This window comes from Pristiophorus japonicus, chromosome 19 (assembly GCF_044704955.1).
Source record: "Pristiophorus japonicus isolate sPriJap1 chromosome 19, sPriJap1.hap1, whole genome shotgun sequence".
Classification (NCBI taxonomy): domain Eukaryota; kingdom Metazoa; phylum Chordata; class Chondrichthyes; family Pristiophoridae; genus Pristiophorus; species Pristiophorus japonicus.
In genome coordinates this window covers 30,146,847-30,163,251 of record NC_091995.1, presented here as the reverse complement: position 1 = coordinate 30,163,251, position 16,405 = coordinate 30,146,847, and the positions used below count along the sequence as shown (strand labels likewise).

Sequence of the window (16,405 nt, the reverse complement as noted above, 5' to 3'; positions counted from 1 at the left end):
AAATATATGACGTGTATTTATTTATCGTGCTGTGTTTTGGTGTTTCAGGGGGTTATTCTCATTGTTAGTAATGTGAACTCATACAAACGGAGTTCCCATTTTTATCAGTGAGAATACTGAATAGTGATTGGTGGTCCAGGCCCACGTGACTTCAGCACACACGTATGTACCGAAAAGACATCTTCCCATATGCTGACCGGAATCCTGCTTTCTTGTACTGTGTGCTGAGGCAGGATTAATAAATGATCCCGTAGTAAAAGATCCTCTAGGAATGAGTGAGCATAACATGGTTCAATTTCAAATTCAGTTGGAGGGTGAGAAAGTTGGTTCCCAAACCACAGTCCTAAGCTGCAATAAAGGAGACTACAAAAGGTGTGACCGCAGAGTTGTCTAAAGTGGACTGGAAAAATAGACTAAAGCATGGGACAGTTGATGAGCAGCGGCAGACATTTAGGAAAGATGTCATAACTCGCAACAAAAATATATTCCAATGAGAAAGAAAGACTGTAACAGAAAGGATGACCATCCGTGGCTAACTAAGGAAATAAGGGATGTTATCAAATTGAAAACAAAGGCACACAATGTGGCCAAGACTACTGGGATGCCAGAGGATTGGGAAATGTTTAAAAGCCAGCAAAAAAAATGATTAAGAGCGGGAAGATAGATTATGAAAGTAAACTAGCACGGAATATAAAAACAGATAGTAAGAATTTCTACAGGTATATAAAAAAGAAAAGGGTGGGTAAAGTAAATGTTTGTCCCCTGGAGGATGAGACTGGGGAATTAATAATGGAGAACAGGGAAATGGCAGAAACATTGAACAAATATCGGTCTTCCAGGTAGAAGACACAAAAAAATCCAAATAGTGGATAATCAAGCGGCTATAGGTAGGGAGGTACTAAATACAATCACTATCACTGATAAAGTAGTAGCAGGTAAAATAATGGGACTAAAGGCGGAAAAGTCCCCTGGTCATGATGCCTTACATGCTTGGGTCTAGAGAAGTGGCTGCAGAGATAGTGAATGCATTTGTTGTAATCTACCAAAATTCCCTGGATTCTGGGGTGGTCCCAGCAGATTGGAAAACCGCAAATGTAACGCCCTTATTTAAAAAAGGAGACAGAAAAAAAGGAGGAAACGATAGAGCAGTTAGCCTAACATCTGTCATTGGGAAAATGCTGGAGTCCATTAATAAGGGAGCAGTAGCCATTTGGACTGTTGGACATTTGAAAAAGCGTGCTTCAATCAAGCAGAGTCAGCCTGGTTTTCTGAAAGGGGAATCATGTTTAACAAACTTGCTGGAGGTCTTTGGGAATGTAACGAGCAGGGTGAATAAGTGGGAACCAGTGGAAGTGGTGTATCGGGTTTTCCAGAAGGAATTCGATAAGGTGCCACATCAGAGGTTACTGCACAAGATAAAATGTCACTGCGTTGGGGGTAATATAATATCATGGATAGAGGATTGGCTAACTAACAGAAAACAGAGAGTCAGGATCAATGTACCATTTTCCGGTTGGCAAACAGTGACTAGTGAAGTGCCGTAGGTATCGGTGCTGGGAGCTCAAATATTTCTGATCTATATTAATGACTTGGATGAAGCGACTGAGTGTAATGTAGCCAAGGATCCTGGTGATACAAAGATGTGTGGGAAAGTAAATTGTGAGGAGTACACAAAAATCTGCAAAGGGATATAGACAGACTAAGTGAGTGGGCAAAAACTTTGGCAGATGGAGTATAATGTGGGGAAATATGAGGTTATTCATCTTCGCAGAAGTAATAGAAAAGCATATTATAATGTAAGTGGAGAAAAATTGGAAAATGCTGCCCTACGAGGGACCTGGGGGTCCTTGTGCAGGAAACACAAAAATTTAGTATGCAGGTACAACAATTAATCAGGAAGGCAAATGCAATATTGGCCTTTTTTGCAAGGGGGAAAGAGTATAAAAACAGAGAAGTCCTGCTACAACTTGCAGGGTATTTGTGATGCCACACCTGGAGTAATGCGTAAGTTTTTGATCTCCGTATTTAAGGAAAGATACACTTGCATTGGAGGCTGTTCAGAGAAGGTTCACTAGGTGGATTCCAGAGATGAGGTGATTGACATATGAAGATAGGTTGAGTAGGTTGGGCCTATATTCAATGGAGTTCAGAAGAATGAGAGGTGATCTTATTGAAAATTATAAGATTAATAAGGGGGCTTGGCAAGGTGGATGCAGAGAAGATATTTCCACTCACAAGGGAACTACAACTATGGGACATAGACTTAGAAAAGGATCCGCCCATTTAGAACTGAGATGAGGAGAATTTCTTCTTTCAGAGGGTTGTAAATCTATGGAATTATCTGCCCCAGAAAGCTGTGGAGGCCGGGTCATTAAATATATTTAAGGCGGAGATAGACAGATGTTTGAGTGATAATGGGTTATGGGGAGCAGCAGGGATACAGAGCTGAGCCCCTGATAAGATCAGCCATGATCTTGTTGAATGACGGCGCAGGCTCGAGGGGCCAAATAGCCTATTACTGCTGCTATTTCTTATGTTCTTATATTATATCAATGCATTTCCTATATCCTCATACAACGAACAGAAGGACACCTTCCCGTGTTTCTGATATCTTTATACACAATGACCACATTGATGTCCTTACAGACTGGAGGCAGAAGGTATATTCCCAATGAGGCCCTGATGTCCTCACACATGTAGACCTGATGAAAACTTCCCATTGTGTATCTGATATCTTCAGCCACGGGAGCCAAAGGGAATTTTCCGCATTTAGTCAAGCTCCAATGGGGATCTTTGTCGGCTCTATATTCATCTCAAAATGAAGAATGGAGAAAGGTTGTAAAATCAACATGACATGTTTCACAGCAACAGCATAAATGCCATCTCCTTGCAAGTTAGGAACTGGTGATGTGGAAGGATGAGAAAGATTGAGCGGAACACCTGCCGCAGCCAAACTGATCAAGTAACAACAAGCTAGATCATGGGAAAGTGCGTTTATTTTACCTGTAGTATTTCGATTACCTACATAATGTAAGAATGACAATAAACGGGCATTTCATCATATTCTGCATCTCCTACAGGAATCTCCTCTGGGTCAACGTTTATCCAGGAGCTGGAATACATCAACAGAAGGGTGATTCGAATCGCCAAATAAAGTGAGTATGAACCGGTGAATGAAATGATCTCGGTGACACCGACAGAAAGATGTATTATGGTAATCGGTGCCGTCAACACAATAAAGCTCCCCGAGATAGCAAAGAGCAGAATCATGGATGTTCTTCAGTTCTTCATCTCGGGATTACTGTTGCTCTCCCCATTGCTGCGGCTCTTCAGCGCTCTGCGAGCTCTACTGGCCACTAAGATGTATCTGACAGTGAGACAATTCAACAGCAGCATCATAGGGTATGGAAGTATTGGGGATGAGAAACTGCTAATCCATTTGTAAGCTATCCATTCAAGCGAAGAAACATATCCCGTTACTGTCCTGCAGTCCCACAGTATATTGTCAACAATATAGTAGGGCTCATAACAGAAATACATCGGGATATGCATCAATACACTGAGCACCCACTGCGCAGTTATCACCACAGTAGCAGTTCTTTCGGTGCAATATTTTGATTTCAGGTTATGGCAACAGATGGCTATGAAGCGGTCAATGGCGAATGACACTGTGAACCAGACAGAGAGTTGGCTACTAACTGCTTGTTTAAAGGCACTCAAACGACTAGCGTAAGTTTAGCTCAAGAATAAATCTGGCAAATGAAACCAAAAAATGCTTTCTACAGTTATATTGAAGATACAGACCATTAAATCTGCTATTGCTATGGCCGCCATGTAACGAGTGATTCCTTTGGCGAGACCGCACTTTCCCCGGGACAAAATAACAACTGACAGGAGAATTAACGAAGAAATAAATCAGCGATCTGAGATCACACCCGCATGGAATTGCGTATTATTCGCATTGTGAGGACAGAGACCTGTTACTGGAACCGATCCCTCCCAGTCTCACTAAGTGTGGTTCTGAGTCAATCACAACAAGATGTTGCCAAGTTCACTCGCTGCTCTCACCTCGTTTAACTGGCCTCAGTGGAGAAAAAAACACCAGGGTAGCTTACCCATTGCTCGAAATTGCCCATTTATCTGTCACACGTGTGGCAGCTTCACGAATTTTTCAATGATTTTTCGGGAGATACATTACTGATCAGAAGGCTTTTTCGTTTTTGTAAGGTAATGAACACCGTTAATTAAAATAGTTAGCAAGCCATTTCTTTGATTCAAGTTCTGATACAGAAGGTGCATTTTCAACCTGAGGATCGATTTTATATCCCTTCGACTTCAAAGAAGAGTAAAATCGGTCAGGGAGCACTGCTGGCATTGCAGCTGATACCGCTAGTTTCCCAGAGGGCGGACTATGTTCAAGTTTCCACCAAGGAACAGTGTTCTACCATGCGTCAGTGAGGAAAAAGAAAATAGCGGATTGGCACGACACGCGTGTTCACATCAGTAGGCATGGTGGCTCAGGCTTGATCGATCTGATGGCAATTCTTAGTTCAGGAATAGGATTCCGAGGCCTCACAGAGGCGAAAACTTGCTTTTAGGAAGCATTCCAATATCAGGAACGTTGACATTTTAAAGCAACTAAGGAAAAGTGAGACACGTCTACTCAATAAACAACGATCATGAAATGGCAAAGCAAGGGACGAAGATATGGAGACCGAGAGCACATAGAGAAAGTAGCAAGGCATTGAAATAATGGTCCACTTAATAGATGCTTACCAAGAACACCAACCATGCAAAAATTGGATAGCAAATCGCTGATTCGTCGGGAACCGCCGAGCCTCTCATTTCCTGCATTAACCAGACAATGGTGGAAGCGATGGTCTGGTTTGGGCACAAAGGCACTGCACAGAAACAGTTGCTGTTTTATACACAAGCCAATCCCTGAAGGAGACCATTGTCTTAAAAAAGGGATCAAGTTAGCCACGGGACTACAAACAAACACATCACAACATACTTTTCTCCAAATCAATGATTAAGGTGCGCTCCACGATTATGTAATGAAGCAATGCAAAATCCGGGTAATTGGCACTCAGGCTATCGAATGGCCCCGCTCTGTCAATCTGTTACACGCTGCAACTTATTGACATTGCTCTTAGTCACAAGCTGCTTTCATTAATGTTGCGAAGATGACATCTCCTCAATTATAACATTGAAATGTGAAATAAAGAAGAGGTATAAAATATGAACCCGCCCCTCGTCAGAATGCAGTCAAAGTGTACATGGTCGCCAAATACACTGTGAGAGGGACAGAGTTAATCTCACTGATTTCATGAGGGGCATTGTAAAAGCTGGCAGGAGAGTTAAAAAAATGTTTATCACCCTTCTGCATCTTTCATTCAAGTGCAAGAACCATGAACATATGTTCACCAGCACGGTGTCGTCAACGATTGAGTGAAAATTGGTCACATATCAACCACGAATGATTATTTGATAAATATTTTAAAAATAATAAAGGCTACTGATCTCTTACACTCCCTCACCTCCACCTACGGTGCCGAAGACCCCACTAAAACCATTGCTCTCAATTATACTCGTCTTTGCCTATGTATGGCCTTCTTTACCACGGACTTTAACATCAAGGGACGCAGATTTGAACGTTTATGGTGGACAGTTGGTTTTGTCATTCATGGCCAGAACTGGTTGGGTACAAGGGGATCGGTTCCTGCTCTCCTCTGCCAAAAGTCCTCGCTACAACATCTGTCTTCTCTACTCCAATACAAACCGTATTCTTAAATATCTCCCCGATCCCTGCACCCTCACATTCAATAGCAAGTGTGTGGAACTCATGGACTTTTTTGTCAAGAAGATTGAAACCCTCTGTTCAGCTGCTTTTGCTGCTTTTCCATCTTCCCCTGCCCCGCCGGGCCTAACTCCCCCCAAGATTTCCCCCTGCCTAGCCCTGATCTCGCATCTCTCTCCAGTTTATCCCCAATCTGGCCTCCTGTCCACTGCGAGCTCATCTTGTCCAAGAGAATTAACTTCTGCTCTCTTGATTCTATTCCCCTCAAACCGCTGAATACCGAACTTCCCTTCCTGGCTGCCATGTTCGCAGATATTGTTAATGGTTCTCTCCCCTTCAAATATGCCTGCATCAACCCAATCCCCAAACAACCATTGACCCCTCTGTCCTTGGAAAGCACCGTCCATTATCCGACCTCCAGTTCCTCGCAAAAATCCTTGGAAGTGTTGTCAGCTCCTAAATCAGTGCCCATCTTTCCTGCAACTCCATGTTTAAATCCCTCCAATCAAATTACCGCCCCTGCTACAGTACCGAATAGGCTCTTTCGAAATTCACAAATGACATTCTATGTGATAGTGACTGTGAGAAACTATCCCTCCTCCTCCTCCTCGACCTGTCAGCAACCCTTGACAGGGTGGAACACATCATCCTCCTCCAATGCCTCTGTTCCGCTGTCCAGCAAGGTGGACTACTCTTGTCTCATTCTATTCCTATCTATTTAGTCATAGCCAAATAATCACTTGCAGCAGCATCTCTTCCCGCTCCTGCAACGTTAGCTTTGAGTCCCCCAAAATCTTTGGGCCCTCCTATTTCTCAAGTCCATGCTACCACTCAGCGAGATCATCTAAAACTAAAACAACTCTGGCCCAAATGCATGCTGATTACAACCAGCACTATCTCACCACCACCACCTCTCTAGATCCCTCCACTGCCTTTGGTTTGTCACAGCGATTGCCTGGCATCCAATAGTGAATGAGCAGAAATGTGTTCCAATACAGTATTGGAAACACTGAAGCCATTGTTTTCGGTCCAGCCATAATCTATGTTCACTAGCCACTGACTCTAGCCCTCTCCTTAGCCTCTGTCTGAGGCTAAATCAGAACATTCGTAACATTGGTGTCCCATTTGAGCCTGAGCACAGATTACGACCTCATATCCTGTCTATCACCAAGAAGACTTACATTCACTTCCTTACATTGCTCAGCTCACTATCTGCCTTCGCTGATCTTCCGCTGAAATCCTCATCCACATTTTTTTTGTACAACCGGACAGGACCATTCCAATACACTCCTGGCCGGACTCCCACCTTGCACACTACATAATTTGAGCCTATTCAAAACAGTGCAGCCTCTATCATGCCTCCACCAACTCCCATTCGCCCATCACCCCTGTGCTCGATGAGATAAATTCTGCACAAACACAAAAGCGAAATACTGTGGATGTTGGAAATCTGCATTAAAAACAGAAAATACTGGAAATACTCAGCAGGTCAGGACAGCATCTGTGGCGAATGAAGCAGAGTTAACATTTCAGGTCGAAGATCTTTTGACAAAAATCTGTGTCCCGCAATGCCTCGATTGTAAAATTCACATCCTTGTTTTTAAATCTCACCATCGCCTCGCCCTCCCTACTTCTGTAATCTCCTCCGGCCCCACAACCACTCCCCCACTTCCCACCCCGTCCCGACACACACACACACACAGATCTCCATGTTCTTCCAATTCTGGCCTTTTGTGCACTCCCGATTTTCTTCCCTCTACCATTGGTGGCATGCTTTCAGCTGTCTGGAGCATAACTTCTGGAATTCCCTCCATAAAGCGAACGCCTCTCTGCATCTCTCTCTTCCTTTAAGATGCTCGTTAAAATCTACATATTTGAAATTAATTTTGCAACTTGTCCTGATGAAAGAACATAAGAATATAAGAATTAGGAACATGAGTAGGCCATCTACCCCTCGAGCCTGCTCCGCCATTCAACAAGATCATGGGTGATCTGGCCGTGTACTCAGTTCCACTTACCCGCCCGCTCCCCATAACCCTTAATTCTCTTATTGGTTAAAAATCTATCTATCTATGATTTGAATACATTCAATGAGCTAGCTTCAACTGCCTCCTTGGGCAGAGAATTCCACAGATTCACAACCCTCTGGGAGAAGAAATTCCTTCTCAACTGGGTTTTAAATTGGCTCCCCAGTATTTTGAGGCTGTTGCCCCGAGTTCTAGTCTCCCGACCAGTGGAAACAACCTCTCTGCCTCTATCTTGTCCATCGCTTTCATTATTTTAAATGTTTCTATAAGATCACCCCTCATCCTTCTGAACTCCAACGAGTAAAGACACAGTCTACTCAATCTATAATCATAAGGTAACCCCCTCATCTCCGGAATCAGTCTCTGTACCCCCTCCAAAGCCAGTATATCCTTCCTTAAGTGAGGTGACCAAAACTGCACGCAGTACTCCAGGTGCGGCCTCACCAATACCCTGTACAGTTGCAGCAGGAGCGCCCTGCTTTTGTCCTCGATCCCTCTCGCAATGAAGGGCAACATTCCATTCGCCTTCCTGATTACCTGCCGTACCTGCAAACTAACTATTTGGGATTTATTCACAAGGGCCCCCAGGTCCCTCTGCACCGCAGCATGTTGTAATTTCTCCCCATTCAAATAGTATTCCCTTTTATTGTTTTTTTATTCCAAGGTGGATGACGTCACATTTTCCAACATCTGCCAAACCTTAGCCCATTCGCTTAACCTATCTAAATCTCTTTGCAGCCTCTCTGTGTCCTCTACACAACCCGCTTTCCCACTAATCTTTGTGTCATCTGCAAATTTTGTTACACTACACTCCGTCCCCTCTTCCAATTCATCTATGTGCATTGTAAACAATTGTGGTGCCAGCACCGATCCCTGTGGCACACCACTAACCACCGATTTCCAACCCGAAAAGGACTCATTTATCCTAACTCTCTGCTTTCTGTAAGCCAGCCAATTCTTGATCCATGCTAATACACTTCCTCTGACTCCACATACCTTTATCTTCTGCAGTAACCTTTTGTGTGGCACCTTATCGAATGCCTTTTGAAAATCTAAATACACCACATCCATCGGTACACCTCTATCCACCATACCCGTTATATCCTCAAAGAAGTCCAGTAAATTAGTTAAACATGGTTTCCCCTTCATGAATCCATGTTGCGTCTGCTTGATTGCACTCTTCCAATGTAGATATCCCGCTATTTCTTCCTTAATGATAGCTTCAAGAATTTTTCCCACCACAGATGTTAAACTAACTGGCCTGTAGCTACCTGCCTATTGTCTGCCTCCTTTTTGAAACAGAGGCGTTTCATTAGCTGCTTTCCAATCCGATTGTACCTCCCCAGAATCCAGAGAATTTTGGTAGATTATAACTAATGCATCTGCTATAACTTCCGCCATCTCTTTTAATACCCTGGGATGCATTTCATCAGGACCAGGGGACTTGTGTACCTTGAGTCCCATTAGTCTGTCCAGCACTATCCCCTTAGTGACAATGATTGTCTCAAGGTCCTCCCTTCCCACATTACCGTGACCAGCAATTTTTGGCATGGTTTTTGTGTCTTCCACTGCGAAGACCGAAGCAAAATAATTGTTTAAGGTCTCAGCCATTTCCAAAATTCCCATTATTAAATCCCCGTTCTCATCTTCTAAGGGACCAACATTTACTTTAGTCATTCTCTTCCGTTTTATGTATCGGTAAAAGCTTTTACTATCTGTTTTTATGTCTTGCGCTATTTTACTTTCGTAATCTATCTTTCCTTTCTTTATCGCTTTCTTAGTCATACTTTGCTGTCGTTTAAAATTTTCCCAATCTTCGAGTTAACTACTAACCTTGGCTACCTTATACGCATTGATTTTTAATTTGATGCTCTCCTTTATTTCCTTGGTTATCCACGGCTGGTTATCCCTTCTCTTACCGCCCTTGGTACGAGGCCCCTTGGGGAAGAGTGACCATAATATGGTGGAATTCTGCATTAGTATGGAGAATGAAACAGTTAATTCAGAGACCGTGGTCCAGAACTTAAAGAAGGGTAACTTTGAAGGTATGAGGCGTGAATTGGCTAGGATTGCTTGGCGAATGATACTTGAGGGGTTGACTGTGGATGGGCAATGGCAGACATTGAGAGACCGCATGGATGAACTACAACAATTGTACATTCCTGTCTGGCGTAAAAATAAAAAAGCGAAGGTGGTTCAACCGTGGCTATAAAGGGAAATCAGGGATAGTATTAAAGCCAAGGAAGTGGCATACAAATTGGCCAGAAATAGCAGCGAAGCCGGAGGCTGGGAGAAATTTAGAACTCAGCAGAGGAGGGCTAAGGGTTTGATTAGGGCAGGGAAAATGGAGTCCGAGAAGAAGCTTGCAGGGAACATTAAGACGGATTGCAAAAGTTTCTCTAGATATGTAAAGAGAAAAAGGTTAGTAAAGACAAATGTAGGTCCCCTGCAGTCAGAATCAGGGGAAGTCATAACGGGGAACAAAGAAATGGCGGACCAATTCAACAAGTACTTTGGTTCGGTATTCACTAAGGAGGACACTAACAACATTCCGGATATAAGAAGGGTCAGAGGGTCTAGTAAGGAGGATGAACTGTGGGAAATCCTTATTAGTCGGGAAATTGTGTTGGGGAAATTGATGGGATTGAAAGCCGATAAATCTCCAGAGCCTGATGGACTGCATCCCAGAGTACTTAAGGAGATGGCCTTGGAAATAGTGGATGCATTGACAGTCATTTTCCAACATTCCATTGACTTTGGATCAGTTCATATCGAGTGGAGGGTAGCCAATGTATCCCCACTTTTTAAAAAAGGAGGGAGAGAGAAAACCGGGAATTATAGACCAGTCAGCCTGACATCGGTAGTGAGTAAGATGATGGAACCAATTATTAAGGATGTCATAGCAGCGCATTTGGAAAGAGGTGACATGATAGGTCGAAGTCAGCATGGATTTGTGAAAGGGAAATCATGCTTGACAAATCTTCTGGAATTTTTTGAGAATGTTTCCACGAGTGTGGACAAGGGAGAACCATTTGATGTGGTATATTTGGACTTTCAGAAGGCTTTCGACAAGGTCCCGCACAAGAGATTAATGTGCAAAGTTAAAGCACATGGGATTGGAGGTAGTGTGCTGACATGGATTGAGAAATGGTTGTCAGACAGGAAGCAAAGAGTAGAATTAAATGGGTACTTTTCAGAATGGCAGGCGGTGACTAGTGGGGTACCACAAGGTTCAGTGCTGGGGCCCCAGCTGTTTACACTGTATATTAATGATTTAGACGAGGGGATTAAATGTAGTATCTCCAAATTTGCGGATGACACTAAGTTAGGTGGCAGTGTGAGCTGCGAAGAGGATGCTATGAGGCTGCAGAGCGACTTGGGTAGGTTAGGTGAGTGGGCAAATGCATGGCAGATGAAGTATAATGTGGATAATTGTGAGGTTGTCCACTTTGGTGGTAAAAACAGAGAAACAGACTATTATCTGAAAGGTGACAGATTAGGAAAAGGGGATGTGCAACGAGACCTGGGTGTCATGGTACAGCAGTCATTGAAGGTTGGCATGCAGGTACAGCAGGCGGTTAAGAAAGCAAATGGCATGTTGGCCTTTAAAGCGAGGGGATTTTAGTAGAGGGGCAGGGAGGTGTTGCAACAGTTGTACAGGGCTTTGGTGAGGCCACACGTGGAGTATTGTGTACAGTTTTGGTCTCCGAACCTGAGGAAGGACATTCTTGTTATTGAGGTAGTGCAAAGGTTCACCAGACTGATTCCCGGGATGGCGGGACTGACCTATTAAGAAAGATTGAATCAACTGGGATTGTATTCACTGGAGTTCAGAAGAATGAGAGGTGACCTTATAGAAACGTTTAAAATTCTGATGGGTTTAGACAGGTTAGATGCAGGAAGATTGTTCCCAATATTGGGGAAGTCCAGAACCAGGGGTCACAGTCTAACAATAAGGGGTAAGCCATTTAGGACCGAGATGAGGAGAAACTTCTTCACCCAGAGAGTGGTGAACCTGTGGAATTCTCTACCACAGAAAGTTGTTGAAGCCAATTCACTAAATATATTCAAAAAGGAGTTAGATGTAGTCCTTACTACTAAGGGGATCAAGGGGTATGGCAAGAAAGCAGGAATAGGGTACTGAAGCTGCATGTTCAGGCATGAACTCATTGAATGGCGGTGCAGGCTAGAAGGACCGAATGGCCTACTCCTGCACCTATTTTCTATGTTTCTTCCTTTTCACTGGAATATATTTTAGTTCAGCATTATGAAAGAGCTCCATAAAATTCCTCTACTGTTCCTCAATTGTGCCACCGTTTCGTCTGTGTTCCCAGTCTACTTTAGCCAACTCTGCCCTCATCCCACTGTAGTCCCCTTTGTTTAAGCATAGTATGCTCGTTTGAGACACTACTTCCTCACCCTCAATTTGTATTACAAATTCAACCATACTGTGATCACTCATTCCCAGAGGATCTTTTACTCGGAGATCGTTTATTATTCCTGTCTCATTACACAGGACCAGATCTAAGATAGCTTGCTCCCTTGTAGGTTCTGTAACATACTGTTCTAAGAAACAATCTTGTATGCATTCTAAGAATCCCTCCTCAAGGCTTCCCCGTGCGACTTGATTTGACCAATCGATATGTAGGTTAAAATCCCCCATTATTACTGTCGTTACTTTTTCACATGCCACCATTATTCCCTTGATTATTGTGCGCCCCACCGTGAAGTTATTATTTGGGGGCCTATAAACTACGCCCACCAGTGACTTTTTCCCCTTACTATCTCTAATCTCCACCCACAATGATTCAACATTTTGTTCATTAGAGCCAATATCGTCTCTCACAACTGCCCTGATATCAACCTTTATTAACAGAGCTACCCCACCTCCTTTCCCTTCTTGTCAATCTTTCCGAATTGTCAGATACTCCTGTATGTTTAATTCCCAGTCTTGCCCACCCTGCAACTACGTTTCTGTAATGGCCACCAAATCATACCCATTTGTATGATTTTTGCCGTCAACTGATTTACTTTGTTTCAAATTCTGCGAGCATTTAGGTAGAGTGTTTTAATACTAGTTTTTAAACCATGAGTTTTAGTTTTGACCCCTCCTGCAGCCCGTTTATATTCATACATATTGTCCCTTCCTATCTCCTTGTGGTTTACACTTACCCCAGTGCTACTCTGCTCTGTTGCCTCCTGCCTTTTGCATTCTTTCTTGGGGTCCTGTTCATCTGAGCTCTCACCCACTCGAACTAGTTCAGAGCCCTCTCCTGGGTTCCAAATACTCCTCGCATTGAGGCACCGAGCTTTCAGGCTTGCCTTTTTATTACACTTTGACTCTTTAGAATTTTGCTATGCAGTGGCCCTTTTAGTTTTTTGTCTTGGTTTTCTCTGCCCTCAACGTTTACGCATCTCCTTTCTGTTTGTTGCTTCTGTCTCCATTTTGTTTCCCTCTGTCTCCCTGCATTGGTTCCCATCCCCCTGCCATGTTAGTTTAACTCCTCCTCAACAGCACTAGCAAACACTCCCCCGAGGACATTGGTTCCGGCCCTGCCCAGGTGCAGACCATCTGGTTTGTACTGGTCCCACCTCCCCCAGAACCGGTTCCAATGCCACAGGAATTTGAATCTCTCCCTGCTGCACCACTTCTCAAGCCACGTATTCCTCTGAGCTATCCTGCGATTCCTACTCTGACTAGCACGTGGCACTGGTAGCAATCCAGTGATTACTACTTTTGAGGTCCTATGTTTTAACTTAGGTCCCAGCTCCTTAAATTCGTCTCGTAGGACCTCATCCCTTTTTTTACCTTTTTCTTTGGTACCAATATGCACCACGTCAACTGGCTGTTCACCCTCCCTTTTCAGAATGTCCTGCACCTGCTCCGAGACATCCTTGACGCTTGCACCAGGGAGGCAACATTACATACTGGAGTCTCGGTTGCGGCCGCAGAAACGTCTATCTATTCCTCTTACAATTGAATCCCCTATCACTATCGCTCTCCCAATCTTTTTCCTGCCCTCCTGTGCAACAGAGCCAGCCACGGTGCCATGAACTTGGCTGCTGCTGCCCTCCCGTGATGAGTCATCCCCCTCAACAGTTCTCAAAGCGGTGTATCTGTTTTGCAGGGGGATGAACGCAGGGGACCCCTGCACTACCTTCCTTGCACTGCCCTACCTGCTGGCCTTCCATTCCCTATCTGTCTGTGGACCCGTTACCTTCGTTAATACCAACTCACTACACGTGCTACTCACGTCATTCTCAGTATGTGATTTGGAGTGAAATTTTCTTTGATGACCACTACTCTGAAGTGACTTGGGGCGTATTACTATGTTAAAATGGAAGTTGTTGTGAATAATAAATCAAACAACCTGCATTGATGACACGCCTAAAATTGGTTTGAAACCACTACGTGGGAGGAGCTCTGAAATATAATAACCAGTGCTTCTTTTTTGATCAATTGCCAGACTAAATGCGGCCAGTCAGCCTTACCTCAGTGTTGGGAAAATTATTGGAAAAAGTCCTGAGGGACAGGATAAATCTTCATTGGGAAATACATGGATTAATCAAAGACAGTCAGCGTGGATTTGTTAAGGGAAGGTCGTCTCTGACTAACTTGATTGAATTTTTTGAGGAGGTAACCAGGAGGGTCGATGAGGGTGGTGTGTATGATGTAGTGTATATGGGCAAAGTGGCAAGTTGGATCCAAACTTGCCTCAGAGACAGGAAGCCAAGGGCAATGGTTGATGCCTGTTTTTGTGACTGGAATGCTGTATCCAATGGGGCTCCACAGGGATCAATGCTGGTTTCCTTGCTGTTTATGATATATATCAATGACTTGTACTTGAATGTTGGTGGTTTGATTAAGACGTTTACAGATCACACTGAAATCGTCTGTGTGGTTGATAATAAAGAAGACAGCTGCGGATTGCTGGAAGGTATCAATGTACTGGTCAGGTGGGCTGAAAAATGGCAAATGGAATTCAATCAAGATAAGTGTGAGGTAATGCATTTGAGGAGGTCTAAAAAGGCAAGGGAATGAACATTAAATGGTAAGAAACTGAAAAGTGTATAGGAATAAACGGCCTTCGAGTGCAGGTCCACAAAGTCCTAAATGAAGCAGGCCAGGCAGATAAAGTGGTTAAGAAGGCATATGGAATGCTTGCCTTTATTAGTCGAGGCATGGAATGCAAGAATAAGGACATTATGCTTGAACTGTATAAAACACTATTAGGCTGCAGCTGGAGTACTGTGTGCAGTTCTGGTCACAACATTACAAGAAAGATGTGATTGCACAGGAAAGGGTCGAGAGGAGATTTACAAAGATGTTGCCTGGACAAGAGAATTTTGGTTATGAGGAAAGATTGGAGATGCTGGGTCTGTCATCTTTGAAACAGATGAGGCTGAGGGGAGATTTGATTGAGGTGTATAAAATTGTGAGAGGCTTGAATCAAGTGGATAGGAAGGACCTATTTCTCTTAGCAGAGGGGTCAACATCCATGGACAGAGAATTGAAGTAATTGGGCTGAGCTTTAGATGAGATATGAGGGAAAAACTTCACCCAGAGGGTAGTGGGGGTTTAAACTCACTGCCTAAAATGGTGGTAGAGGCAGAAACCGTGAACACATTTAAAAATACTTGGATATGCACTTAAAGTGCCGTAACCTGCAGGGCTACGGACCAAGAGCTGGAAAGTGGGATTAGGCGGGATCGTTCTTGGTCGGCTGGTATGGTAAAGATTGGACCCAAATGACTTCCTTCCACGCTGTAACTTTCTATGATTCTAAGATTCTTTGAAATTTGAGACTATTAATAATAATACAATTCGGCATTCCGAAAATCGTGGAACGTTGTGCCCAAGAAGCGACATTAATTATCTGCACACGAAGTGTATACCTCACCGGATGTAGAGAGGTTTCCGCAATTGACTGAATGGTGGAAATTGGACATCATTGTCCGTGTTGAATTTTTCTGCTTCGCATATGCGGTTATTTGCCAAATTGTTCATTCTTAGTGTCGGTGGTTTTCTGATTTATTTCAATGTTCTCTGGAGATAAGGGAGAGGTGGGTGGTGGGGATGCAACCATTCAATTTTCTGCTGCAGTTTATTTTCCAGTTCCCGTTTGACGTTTCTCTTCTCTGGATCTATTTCCCAATTTCGCACTTCTGAAGACACGCTGCTGTTTCCATCTTTACCATTCATTGTTATATATAAATGAATTGATTGCACTATGTAACCCAATTGTTTATCTCGTTCCACAGTACTTCAAGTAGCATTATACGGCACATTATACGGCATTCGATATGTTTCAAGGGGCATTTTCTGCTTGCAGCCAACATGACTGACTTTTCGAATGAAGTTCGCGCTGCTGTTAAATCAACAGATTGTAAAACATGAAAATGACCGCATATCCTGTCACAATGCCAATAGACGATGCACTATTTTCTGACTTCTGCCATCTGATGCATTACTGTGATAGAAAGATGTGCTGTGTGATATGCTTGTTTTGATTTCATTATTCACTATTAGGTCTATTCTATTAATTTGAGTGTTAAGAATAATTCATCCTCTGTCCAG

General features: G+C 43.4%; 1 protein-coding gene across 1 annotated transcript in view; it reads left to right on the top strand.

The window, feature by feature from the left end:
• The window catches only part of LOC139230150 (probable G-protein coupled receptor 139), a 42,750-nt gene extending 39,596 nt beyond the window's left edge, over window positions 1–3,154 (top strand). The window contains exon 3 of the mRNA XM_070861993.1: window positions 3,081–3,154. Coding sequence (XP_070718094.1) covers window positions 3,081–3,154 — 74 coding nt within the window. The remainder of the gene's footprint in view (window positions 1–3,080) is intronic.
• The last annotated feature ends 13,251 nt before the right edge of the window (window positions 3,155–16,405 follow it).